The sequence below is a fragment of the Phallusia mammillata genome, chromosome 2 (assembly GCF_965637545.1).
Source record: "Phallusia mammillata chromosome 2, kaPhaMamm4.hap1.1, whole genome shotgun sequence".
NCBI lineage: Eukaryota > Metazoa > Chordata > Ascidiacea > Phlebobranchia > Ascidiidae > Phallusia > Phallusia mammillata.
Genome location: NC_137253.1, coordinates 2,723,624 through 2,736,774, shown reverse-complemented (window position 1 = coordinate 2,736,774; position 13,151 = coordinate 2,723,624). Strand labels below are relative to the sequence as shown.

The following is a 13,151-nucleotide window of genomic DNA, read 5'->3' as shown; positions in this document are numbered from 1 at the left end:
AAACACAGGAAAAAAGAGAAGCAAAAGAAATTTTCTTTAGAGAAAGTGTTTTGACATGGAAAGTCCTTTGTATGGATTGTAGAACTTTTGTACAGTTGCTTTATATCACATGTTTTATTTGGAATACCCATTTTTATGCATATCCCTGTATGTTGCCCAGCTTAGTACATCACACAATGTTTAGTAAACTACAAATGCAGGTGATTTACTCAATTTGTCATAAGCGTCTGATATGCCATTTTTTGTGTGCACATCCTCCACCAATTCTTACACATATAACCAAATTTTGTTGTTGTTGTTTTTATGTATACCATTGTTTCAACATGTCATTTTCATTTCACCTTTTTATTACTACACAAGTTTTTAGTGTTTGTCATGAATTTTAATGTACTTTAACAATTACATTAACATCTGTGATTACCAGCATTATTTTAAATAAAACAAAAACAATGTTGTTACTTATGTCAGTGTTTGCTTGTATGTTACATAGAGCCTGTATATAAGTCACTAGTAATTTCAACTTTGTGTGTCACCTTTACAAAATCCCATAACCATTCACCATGGCTGTCATGTTTTGATTTTTATGTTGAATCTGTCCACATGTTTGCATATCTTTAACTTTATCACTTCTTTTTTAGCACAACCCAAACCATTACACTTTATATATGGTTGACCCTTGGTTCAAAGCTTGAAGCACGAATCACAACTGATTTCATTTCAGTTGTGTATTTTTGCAAGTAGACAACCAAGTACCAACTAAAGATAAAGAGTAATGTTTGGGTTTGGTCCCAAAAGAAGTGTTTAAGTTAAAGATATGCAAACATGTGGACAGATTCAACATAAAAATCAAAACATGACAGCCATGGTGAATGGTTATGGGATTGTTTGAAGGTGACATAAACATAGTCGGCTTGGATTTAGCCACTGAAACCAAATTGGCTTAAAACCATCCGGCTAGAAACGGGTCGTGGAAAAACCATCCGGCTAGAAACGGGTCGTGAAATGCTGTGCTGGTGATTATCGATGATGTGAGTGGAAGATTTTTAAAACCTGTTTTTTTCTTAGCCACTAGAGGTCGATGCAAAAGCCCATAAATAAAAAAAGAGGGGAAGGTAAACTTTGGGTGGCCTTTAAATGTCTGTCAAATTCTGGTGGGTAATAAGACATGCTTTTGATTTCCGCGGTTTGTTGGGACGATAGGTAGCGGAAACAGTTAAATGGTTCATATACTAGCGTGGCGAGTTTTCTGTGTGGTGGGAAGTTTTTAAACCTTATGGCCAATTTTCTAATGTTGCCATGGTAATCACATCTCGAGAATTTTTAAGTAGCTACAAACAAACCTAAAACCACAATTTAATTGAACATAATGTGTCAAAACATCCGCTGTCTGTGGTTTCACCTAGGTTGAATTGTGTACCATAAGTCAAATTAACTTACAAGATTGAAATTCTTTGTCCAGATAGTATTAAATTATTTCTAAAGTAATAACTAACACCAACGATTTTGTGACAAACTGCCCTTTTACTATGTGAAATATTTTGAGGTGTTGGTTGTCGCTACACAAATATTGCCTTTCCAGCAAACTGGCAGCGGACGCTTGTGGCTTACATTTCATTGCCAACCTTAGAAAAAGAACGTTTTTGCTCGTCTTGACATGTGGAATCATCGACTTCTTGAGGGAAAAAGTGGGGTCCCCAATTATAACGGTTTAAGGCTTAAATAGGGGTAACATGATTAAAACTCAATTTCTATTCGACCTCTGTGATAAACGAGTTATTGTGGAATACAAATTGCTCGCGAACAAAAAAGTTCCGCACCCTGGCATTATTTAACAGAAGTTAAAGGTTCAATGCAAAAATTTATAACAAACGTTACCGGCATAACTACGCAATGTAACGGTTCAATGTATCTCATACCTGGTTGTTGCTGGTTGCTGGAGGTGGGGATTTCCCCTTGTTGGATAGAAGTTTGTTCTGCTTCATTGGCGCCCTCTGTTGGTTCGGTTGATCGTTCCTCGGTGTTGTTTAAAGTGGAAGGCACTAAAATATAAGTGGTTTCACAAATAGACTTTAATTTATCCTACAGTCGTGTTTAGTTATTTTATCAACGTGACAAAGACACAGAAACGTTTTGTTACAAACTGTCCAGTTACCCAGTGTAATTATGGCCACATAACTATTTGTGAGCTTAATTTATTGGCTACTTTTTAACGACTTGAATTTGTTTTCACAAAATGATTTGCAGCTTAGCAATGTGTGATATGACGTAATATTTTGCCAAACTGTTGAAATACGATTTTTAACTATAGGCTGAATACGAAAACAACTTTATATTACTATGTCAGATGCAAAAACCGGGATTTTTATTGCAGAACTGGTTGAGGCTTAAGTATGAAAACGAAAAATCGTGATTTGAGAAGTCAAGCGCTAAATGTCAACACACGATTTGCAATCATTTTGTGCATAATGTGATTAGTTTACCTGTTGGTGGTTGTGGTGATTTTCTGTTCAAACGTGAGATAAACTTTCGTACCGTCGTAAACAGTCCTTTGGAACCACGTCTGGTGGGATCTGAACAAAATCAAATTTATTTTTGATTTTGTAATTGTTCTTCAAAAAAGGGTGAAAACTTTCAACAATGTAACTTTCAGCATTGGTATACGATTGATAGAAGTTACAACCAGTCAATGCATGTTATACCCAGTTGCTGCGGGCTGCTGCTGGTGGAAGTCTCCCCTTGTTGAGGAAATGACTGTACATGCTCTTTTGCGCCATCTGTTGGTTCGGTTGATCGTTCCTCGGTGTCACCTGATGTGGAGGGCACTAAAATATTGGTGGTTTACTACTAGACACTTTTATACTGTATTGTTTCGTTTTGTAACAGAAGAATATTACTTATAAACATAGGTTATTTGCTAAAGAAGTGCCGGATTGATTTTGTTTGAGTTGTCAAATATTAACTTTCCACTAAAATATAGTGCGTAAGACTCCACATATTAAACAGTTGCAAGTGCAGTTGAGAGTTGGCTGCGTAAGCTTCATAACAGCGAAAAGGCCAACCTACGCTGACGGGTTACTGTATGTTTAAAAACGTTTACAAATTATAAAGGCGAGTTAAAGTTCGGTAAGCCCTGGAATGAAACCAATAGATATAAATCGACTAGTTTATGTTGTTGCTATTTTCTCGTCTAATCTACTTTCAGCAAAACATTAAAGTTTGAAATTTTCATCAGAAATGGAATAATGCTGTAGGAAGGTTCGTCGCACTTAAAAATTGATAAGGGCCTCGTTTATCCTGGTGAAAGGCTTTGTAGTTTATGAAAGTAAGAAAATCAAATAGTTGTCAAGTTGTGTTATATCAAAATGTCAATCAGGCGACGATATGAAAACTGTACACCAACATTCTACTCGTTTGGAAATTATTCGTTTTCTCATGAACGCTTTCGTTCATTTCTATCCATACATCTCTTACACTTACCTGTATTTTTCACTTCCTTGATTTCCAATATCTGGGTATAAAAATATATATTACAACGAAAGTTTTCCCACATCTGTTTTTAAGTTCACTTTATAAGTAAGCATTACATGCAATGGAACAAATGTAATCTAACCGGTGTCCACGACTGACCTTAAAACACTTCACACTGCGCTATCTGGTTTAACCTCTAAAAAAGTCCACAGCTATATAGGATTGAACGAAAATATTTAATAAACAGCAATATTTATAAGGACACGGTGAAGCTTTCTTCCTACAGAAACAATCAGGCTTTTAAACAGAATTTGAAACTATAGGACCCAATGTAAATGGCACAGTTAATAAACTTCCAAACAAGATTACAGTTTTAAGATAAAAAGCCCGTTGTAGGTTTCCAATCTACAATCCAACATAAGGATTTAACTTCAGTAAATTACTTGCCTTTTTTGCTTCTTCTTGAGCTGATTCTTCAGTGTTTTGAGATGCTGCTGATGTTGTTGGTGAGTCAAGTTCCTCAAGAGTGGTGGCGTAGTTTGTTGGAAAAACTCCTTCCTTTCCGTTGCATCGACCTCTGGCCCAACCTTCCTCCTCCTGTGTAATTGCAAGCAGAAAAAGTTTGACACAAAAGCTTTATAACCTATCTAAAGTTTTATTTTCTACCAATTTACCCAAGAATTTACCCATGTTCATGAAACTGGTAAACATTTTTTAAATTAACATTGTTTAGAATACTTGACCAATCACTTGACTGGTAAAAAAAGACAAACAATGTTACATCAATCAGAAATAATTGTTCCCCCATAGTGTAACCGTTTTTGTAGAAACTGGTCTTGTGGACTCATTAATCGCTTTATTACAAAATAGGTGTAACGTTGTACATTATAACATGGTATTTCACATTTTTTATGTGTTGTTTATTTTTGTAGTGAAAATGTAGCATTGGGATCCAATAAATACTAAACCATAGGTACCCACATCATTATACACGTCGATTATGTCACCAACTTTCAATTGCAGTTCATCGGCGTTTCCTGGTTCGTAGGAATAAGTAACTTCCATTCGTCGTAACACCTCCACATCTGACCACAATAAAGACGAATATTTTTAAGTCGATTTGCCATTAAACGATAAACGAAAAGTACGTTGTTGAAATATGTTCCAAGTAAAACAAAATAGTTTAACAAAAAATGTTTTTTGGGATTTACAGTAAGACAGATTTTTCACGAATTCCATTTTAACATCTCGATCAATAGCAAATGTCAAGACCAAATTTTTAAATTATAATTTTTGTTTGTAGAGTTTTGAATCATAATGAGGATATTGATTTTGGAACCATGTGCAGCCAATATCTAGTGGACATGAACAAGCTTCTATGGGCCAAACGGGTTGGGGCACCAACAATTGTGGAAAACGATGGCAAAACAAACTGACTTCGGAGGTAAAAACCTTTTTTAGAAAATTTAATTTTTTTGTCTTTTTTTGAATATTAGCTCATGATAAAACGTTAAAGTTTGTTACTACGCAATAAGACATGATGTTAAGTCGAGTTTTATCAAAAACAATAAATCACAGGTGGTTAGATTGTAGAGCCTCGCGACTGGTTCCTCCATCGAGCCCCCTGACCCCTTTCAGTCGTGAGATTCCCACTCTGCGCCACATTCACTTTCCTGTGAGCCTGTCACATAACACCTCATAATACAGTGTAGATACAATGCATAATGCCACTATCCACTAACTGTACCCGACACTTTTTAGCGCTCTGTAACGTGTTAACTGGAGATGTACCGAATATTCGGTTTGTCGAATTTATTCAACCGAATCGGCTACTTTTGCAAAGATTCGGTTTCGGCCGAATAATTTTTTGCGATTCGTCCGAAACCGAGTCTTTTACAAACACACATGTAAAGCGTTAACGCTTTTCTTCTGCTTAGTACCTACTAAAATCGCGTCAATCATTATATTTTTAACACAATATCGCTTTTCCGACTGCAACAGCAATGCATTGTCGGGCTGCAAATAATGTTTAAGGCACTGTCAAACCCCACAGAACTAAAATGAGGACGAAACATTAATTGCCTGGTAAATAACTTATGTTTTCATGTCAAACGCGTAGGGCACGACTTTATCTGTGATTGGTTTACCTGTAGGTTGCTGTGGTGATGAGCTGCTGGAAGTAGGACGGTTTTCTGTAGGTAACCTTCCAATGTGTTTTCCTTATGTTACCTTTTCAGCGCTACATATTTATTTATTTCTCTCAATTGCAGATTTTCACGTAATATTGTCTTATTTGATTTATTTCACTGTTCGTTCTAGTTGCGTGCTTTGTTTCGCATTACCTCGCTGGATTTTTCGCATAAATAGTTGTCGCTCTCGGATGTGCCCAGTAACCTTCATAAATTGTTTTGGCCTATGATTGGTCAACCTCCGGTCGGCAGACAGCAGTGTTTTGAGGGACGTTTAGTAAAAGGTCGATTTGCTATATCGATTTGACTTTACGTCGTGGTTATTTTTTATATATAGAGTATATTTAACTTGATACAATGTTTATTAGCCTATGGAAAAGTTAGGAAGAATCGCAGGGCTTCGTTTACAGAATTGGAAGGGGGCATAGAATATATTAGATTAGCAGGTTCTTTAAAGCGTTTTTGGTCCAGGTAACATGTGCATCTCATATCCTGGTACTTCTAACACAATGGACCAGAAAAACTTTTTTAGAAAAGTAATCACTATCACCTGTTTGAATGTTCGCGATTTACTTCATTTATTATTTTTTGGATATCTGGACTCTTTGTGGAATAATATGAACCAACTGAACTTCACAAGTTCAGCGGTAAGCCCGTCAAATATCGAAACAAGCACTGTTGCCTGCAAGTCCAAGAAAGACTCTGTCGTGGGTTCGAGTCCCATCAGAGCCCTTGCCATTTGGAATGATCGGCTGGTTTGGTATACCGCGTTTAAAAGACTGATCCTAGTGATTTAGTTATAACTACGCCGTTATCACTGATCTGAATAAACGCTTGAGGGTTGATCCCAGTTACGAAATTACGTGCATCCTAACTGCTTAGCTGTCAGGTTGTTGCTTAACTAAAGCTAAGTTTATTGATGTTACGAGAAATAACTTTAAACCGGCTCAGGCATAATCGCGGTCGTTCACACACATTTGCGTTAGTCAGGTCATAAGCTTCAAAACAAGCACACAAGTCCCAATTATTTGATTCTACGTGTCCATAATTGGTTACCTGCAGGTTGCTGTGGTGATATGCTGTTGAAACGGGCGATCAACTTTTGTACGGACGGGTTGAATTTTTCGTCATCGTTTCTAATGGCGTCTGAACAAACAAATGGGTGAAATGTGTTTTTTTTCTCACTGCCTATAAGTATTCTTGGTAACAATACGTTTATCAATAACTAGAAGTTCCTACGAGCCAACGTATCTCATACCCGATTGCTGTGCATTGCTGCTAGTTGGAGTTTCTTCTTGTTCATAAGAAGGCAATTGTTTGTTTTTCTGTGAGGTGCCGGCTGATGCTAATGACAATAAATCATTGTTGGTTAAGTATTGGTGCTATTGTGTTACCTACAATGATTTTTGTTTTCGCCTATACATATTTTAATAAATATATAACTTATTTTCGGACCTATTTCCTCGTAAAGTTATACGAGTTGCCGCTAAACCAATATTGACTTTCCACCATACTGGCAACGCATGTTTGCTGTCGTTTAAGGCAGTGATTTTCAAAGTTTAACACAAATGGCAGAAATAGCTTTTCTTTCATAAAAGTAATTCTCCGCTATCACCAGTTTGAATGTTTCTTCGTGATTTACATCATTTATTTTTGTGTAACAAACAGATTCGTCGTGAAATATTAAAAATATAATTGCGTGGGTCCGTTATCAATTGGTTGAGTGTGACATTGATTTTAATATGCGCCAAGTGTTCCGCGACTTAAAGTAGGTAAAACAAAAACTGGTAAATTTATAATGATTTTCTAAATTATCGGAATTTCCATTATCGTTTTGTCCACCCCATACCTAGTTGCTGCGGTTTCCTGGATGTAGGAGTTTCCCCTTGTTGAGAAGAAGATGGTGACCGTACCACTTGTGCTTCATATATCGGTTTAATTGTCTTTTTTATGGCCGCACTTGTTGTAGAGGGGCCTGAAAGTTGATTGCTTATAGATATCTTTATTTAGTGAAGACATTTGCCTTGCTTTCCGAGAGAAATAAAACCAAGATTTATTTGAAACATCGTCTGTGCACCGAGTGAAATTGTTTGACGTTCGGTTGCCAAAAGACGAATATTGACTTTACAACAAACTGGCAGAGGGCTGTTACGGCTTTATATTGACCTTTTTTAAATCTCAAAAGTTTTAAAAAACGATCGAACAAACAGCAATGTTACGACAAATAAAACAAAGTTTAATCAATGAAAAATAGTTTTGATTGATCAGATCGGAAATGGAAGACCTGCGGACATTTAGCTCTAAAAGTGCGCTCTGTATAGTTTTGCCGTTGTAAGAACCAAACCTTGGGATTACATTACACAAAATTGTTAGTGCGGCCTCGCGAGTAGTCAGGTGGCTTCATAAACTGAGCATCTCACCCTAGTTCTAGTACGGGGATGCTGAAGGTTTTATACGAAAAAACAATTGACATTGTTAAATCCTACTATTTTTTTTTTACTCTGGGAGGATTTTTTACCTTGCTGAGAAGAAGGCAACTCTTGTACGCCCTCCGCTGTTTCGCTTAACCGTCCTTCGGTTCCACCCGATGTGAAGGGCACTGAAATATAGATGGGTGATATGACAAAACGACTTAATACCTTTAGATTTTTTTATGTTACTGTGTAACTTCTGAACCGCCAAGAAATATAACAGATCACATTGTCACATTATCTCTCAACTTAATTGTTTTGACTACCAGTTCCAAAGCGTCTCGGGCAAGGAAATCTGCTTCTACTCGGGGTTACTTCTTATTATAATAAATTTATATGTATTGACCGATTAATTTACCGTGAAAACTTCCGGACCGGGGTGAAAAATGGTGAAGAGGGACGCGTCGACTTTCGCTGACTTGCGGTTGCTCGTCTAAATCCATTTGAGTCAGAGTTGTCAAAACTTGAGAAAGTAGCTTGGTAGTTTGTTGCTTATCCAAACGCGTTTTCAATTCTTCTTTTATTTCAGTCATTGTAGGACGTTTTGTTGGATCTTGATCCCAGCATCGCTTCATCAGTAGTTGGAGTTGCTCTGCGATTTCTTTGTCTTCACCGACCAAAGTTTGTATCCAATCCTGTATTTCCTGGCAGTCTGGTCTTTTTCCTTTCTTGATTTCCTCTAATAACTCTCTTCGCTCTTCCTGAGTCAGACGTGGATACGGAGCTTTACGATTTAGTGCCCAGTGGATGATCATTGAAAATGCGTAAACATCATGTTGCTTCCTAGGCTTCATGCTGAGGTCCTTCAGTTTTTCAGGAGCTGTGTAATAGGGAGTGAATTGAGGCCTTTCTTTCTTGGTTCGTGCCAAAGGATTCACATTTGCCGAAATACTGTAAGTTGCCAGTTCGGCCCCGCCAAAATCGATTATTTTGCAATGGAGCTCTTTAGAAAACATAACATTTTCGGGTTTTAAGTCCTGATGAATTAAACGTTTATCAGGTAAATTGTGACAGAAAGCCATTGCTGATGCTACTTCGTATAAAATACGAACACGCAAAGCAAGGCCCAGTTCTTTTGATGTATCCTGTAGTAGCTCTTTGAGATTCCCGCCTTTGTAATATGCCATCACAATTCCTATTGCGAAAGTCCATTTGACATAGCCAAAAACCCGAACGACATTTTCATGATCTGCTTTCTGCAAGTGTTCCATTTCTTCTTTGATTCTAAAAAGAGAGTTTTTTTTTCAGCTGCATGTTACGTTTTGTGCATGTAATAACGCAAAGCAAAGATCTCGGTAGGACAGGTGAGGTGGTATGTCCCCTCAACAAAATGATTGAAAACAATTTATCAAACGTCACACAACCCGCATTCCTCGCTTTTTAATCTTCGGTTTTTAGCAATGATTAAAAATGTCGCATCTCGCACCACACATCAGGAAATCAAGCAGGCCAACCAAGATTAGTAGTCACGATGGCTGGCGCGCTTTGCTGGTTAATTCATCTAAGATTGCGCAGTAGTTTGTCATTATCGTGTAGTCCATGGAATTAATGCCGCTGGACGAAGCTTTTGAGGTATAACTAGTTTTGTAAGTCCACACATATACCAGATACACCAGCACAATATATAAAATTAGCAAATGTTTTCAAAATTGCCATTTTTTAAAATTTAATTTCGATTTGTTACCTCATTATCATATTTTACAAATTGTTGTGAAGTCATCAACACAAAATTAATCTTAAATAGTACGTTTCTTCCATATTTGCGATAGATTTGCACCGCTCTATATAACAAATCGTATAACTTACGTTTTTTCAAGCCGCGCCTTTTCTTGGGTTCCACCAGATACTTCAAACACTTTGATGGCAACTTCTTGCTTTAACCCATTGTGGTATCCGAATATAACATCCCCGAAGCCTCCTGAACCGGCCACGAATTTGTCAAGGTTACATGTGATGTCACCACAATCCAATTCCCGTAACTGTGACACAGAAAGATTATGTTTTTACCCCTGATGTCCAACGTATATTTCATTGAGGTCCAACCAAGCCATACAACTAACTTAACCAATGTTATTCAAAACTTTGTTCAACCGGTTTGCAAACGAAAAGTTTTTGATTCAAATCCCGTTGGGCTTTAGTAATTGCTGAGTAATTTAAAACCCAGTTTTTTACATTGCAAGATTTGTTTTTGAAACAAATTCTCTGCTACAAATTTAGGTTTATCAGACAAGTCAGAGCGAGTTGAGTAAAACATAGTTATCGACTAGTTTCAGAGTGTTAAAATGGTTTATATAGAAAAAGAAAGCGGATTATGTCAGTAAGTCCTCCTAAACTTAACTCTTAGCTAAACATTATCAGTCACTAGAAAGCACAAAAGGGCCTTAGAGCTACTAACACAGGACCTTACATCACAGGCCTACTAATTTCCAGTAAAGTGCGCACTCAAAAATAATTCCGGCAGAGAGCGCACTCAAAAATCTTAAATGCACTTTGTAAAAAAAATGCTGACGGTTAGGGCTATGGGGGTTGGTCTGAGGTTTCACAATAACACTGAAATCAGCCCAAAAACCCAGTTTATGTTAAATTCATTCATTTAACCCTACCCCAGACGCAATTGTAATTTGAATAACTGCGCTCTTTTCACCATCGATCGGTATTTAAGAAACTTTTTGTGGTGTGAGTTTCTGTGTTAGTAGATCCTCCCAAAATAGGAAGGAACGAAAATACTTTAGGATTAAAAGAAAAATTTAAAACAAATTTATTTGAATCCCGGTAGTCTAATTTGAAACTATACTTTTTCATACGGTGGACAAATAAAACCTGTTTAGTGTAATGAACAAACAAACAAAAGAAAAAAATTTGTAGAAGTTGCTTACCTCTTTCGGCGAAGTCATGTTTCAGGCAGTTTTAAAAAATATTTTAGCAAAGAATGAATCTAACTGCAGAAGCTCTTGCTGCATAAAAACAAATTGATGTTTTTTATGTGTTTGTTGATAACCTCGCCCTACAAGTTAGGTCTGCAGTCGCAACACCAGTGCCAATAAATATCATACTTAAAGATTCTTTAGCAAATAAGCATCAATATTCTATTGTTGCTATGAAATATTACCCTTGTCGAATATACGTGTAAGATCTCCAACTTTCGATACATTTTTTTGGCTACATATAGGTTCCAACGGGGACCAAACAATGTATCGCACCAGCAAATTTGTTTTATTACTTTTTGACTCTTGACCCCTGCTGACAGCCACACATTTATCTTGTCACTGACTGAAACAAGTTTCTGCATCTCCGACTCCAATCCTTCGCAATACACGTTTCTCAAGTGACAATTTTTTTGAATAGCAAGCAAACTCTGATGACCAAAACGCTTTCTTTTCTATTTCACGGCTTTCATTTAATCAAACTAGATCGCAACTACATGTGACTGTTTAAACCAATACAACTCATATAAATCATGTGATTTATTGACTGCACTCGGAAAAGATAAAAGGTGCTTTACACTTACGTACCGAGACCGCCGGTTATTAGTTGTCACCAGACCATTAAGGGTAGGGCCTGAGGTTTAAAGCAAAAAAGCGCCTCTTTGAAAACATCGATTGTGTTTGCGTATAAACGGTTTTGTTTCTTGTTTTATTGTTTTTTTTTATTTCTGTGGAAATACCATTGTTTCGACAGCTTCTACTCAAATGTGGGACAACAGGCAATACATATACATTTTATTGAGGTCCTCCCGCACCAACAAACAGAGTAACTCGTTTTTATCAATCTTAGTTGTTTAAAAATCGAATAAATTTCAAAATTGTTGTTTGAGTTCGTGTTTTAAATGTTGCCAAACATATAGGATGTGCGGCGTTTTCCATATTGTAATTCAACGTATAAGTCAAAAACTATTAACGGCAAATTTAATTGGTACTGAACCAAGGTTAAAAATAGATGTGGAGGCAAACAGAGCTTTAGTCGAGTCTCGCCAACAATAAGGCTGGTGGGTTGGGGTAGAACGCCACTAAGGCGTAACGGGTAACCAACTTTGGGTCTCAGGTATCGTCTCACAACGATTGAAACTCGATTATTCACATGGCGCTGTTTGTATCAATCTATGTGATTCTGTTGGTTGGCCCAGACAAAAGACTTAAAACCTCAAACTAGTGAGAGGACTATAGCTTTTTTAAAAGTATTGCCGCTCGTCACTGACTCCTTTCGTAATATACGTTTTGTACATAACAAAATCTAATGCGCAAAACACTACAAATTCAGACCTGCTCTATTTCTACTTCGTAAGAGCAGTCGCCTAAATAAAGGTTGGACCGACAACACGACTCGTATGAATGAATGCGACTTATTTACAGCAGCTGAATAGAGGAACGGTGTTTTTTCACGTACTCGCCGTGACTGCCACGTTCTTAGTTGTCACCAGACCGTACAAGGGTAGGGGCTGATGGTAAAAAGTTTTTGCCGGTGAAAAAAACGACAAATACAAGAACAATTGTTGTTGCGTTGAAACTTGGCCTTGAGTCAAACCGAACAACTTAAACCTAGAAAGTGTGGTTAGTTAAACTTCATGGCTGTGTTGGGCTAAGGAAGTTACTCAATAATAAGTATAAGCGTTGCAATATCCAACATACATTGGTTATAAAAGATACCAATATTATTTATAGACGTCACCACACCAATAAACAGGAGAACACGTTTAATTAATCTTGGATGCGTTAATAATACACTAAAGCATGGGTCGGCAACCTCTGGCACGAGGTGGTTTTTCATGGCACGCCAACCGATTTGCGTGTTTATATTGAAGGAACAATTTAACCTGTTACACTGCTTGTTTATAGTTTTTATTCAGATTTACATGCACAAAACACTGCTTTTTTCTTATTATTGATATCTGCTGGCACGATCAACTATTATTTAGAGAAACGCTGGCACGCGGGGTCATTAACACACAGAAGCAACAAGTAATTGGCACGCGTCGCCTAAAAGGTTGCCTACCCCTGCACTAAAGTCCAAACTGGTCAGCTGGGTT

The 13,151-nt window shown here is 37.2% G+C and overlaps 1 protein-coding gene across 1 annotated transcript; it reads right to left on the bottom strand.

The window, feature by feature from the left end:
- Positions 1 to 2,486: 2,486 nt before the first annotated feature.
- LOC145212045 (uncharacterized) lies at positions 2,487 to 11,022 on the bottom strand. The gene is made up of 12 exons (XM_080080078.1): positions 11,005 to 11,022; positions 9,935 to 10,107; positions 8,487 to 9,352; positions 8,176 to 8,256; positions 7,507 to 7,632; positions 6,916 to 7,002; positions 6,696 to 6,803; positions 5,616 to 5,687; positions 4,450 to 4,553; positions 3,916 to 4,062; positions 2,700 to 2,822; positions 2,487 to 2,570 (listed from the first exon to the last, which is right to left on the bottom strand). The coding sequence occupies exons 1-12, from the start codon at positions 11,020 to 11,022 to the stop codon at positions 2,508 to 2,510; spliced, it is 1,968 nt and encodes a 655-aa protein (XP_079936204.1). The 3' UTR covers positions 2,487 to 2,507.
- Positions 11,023 to 13,151: the final 2,129 nt, after the last annotated feature.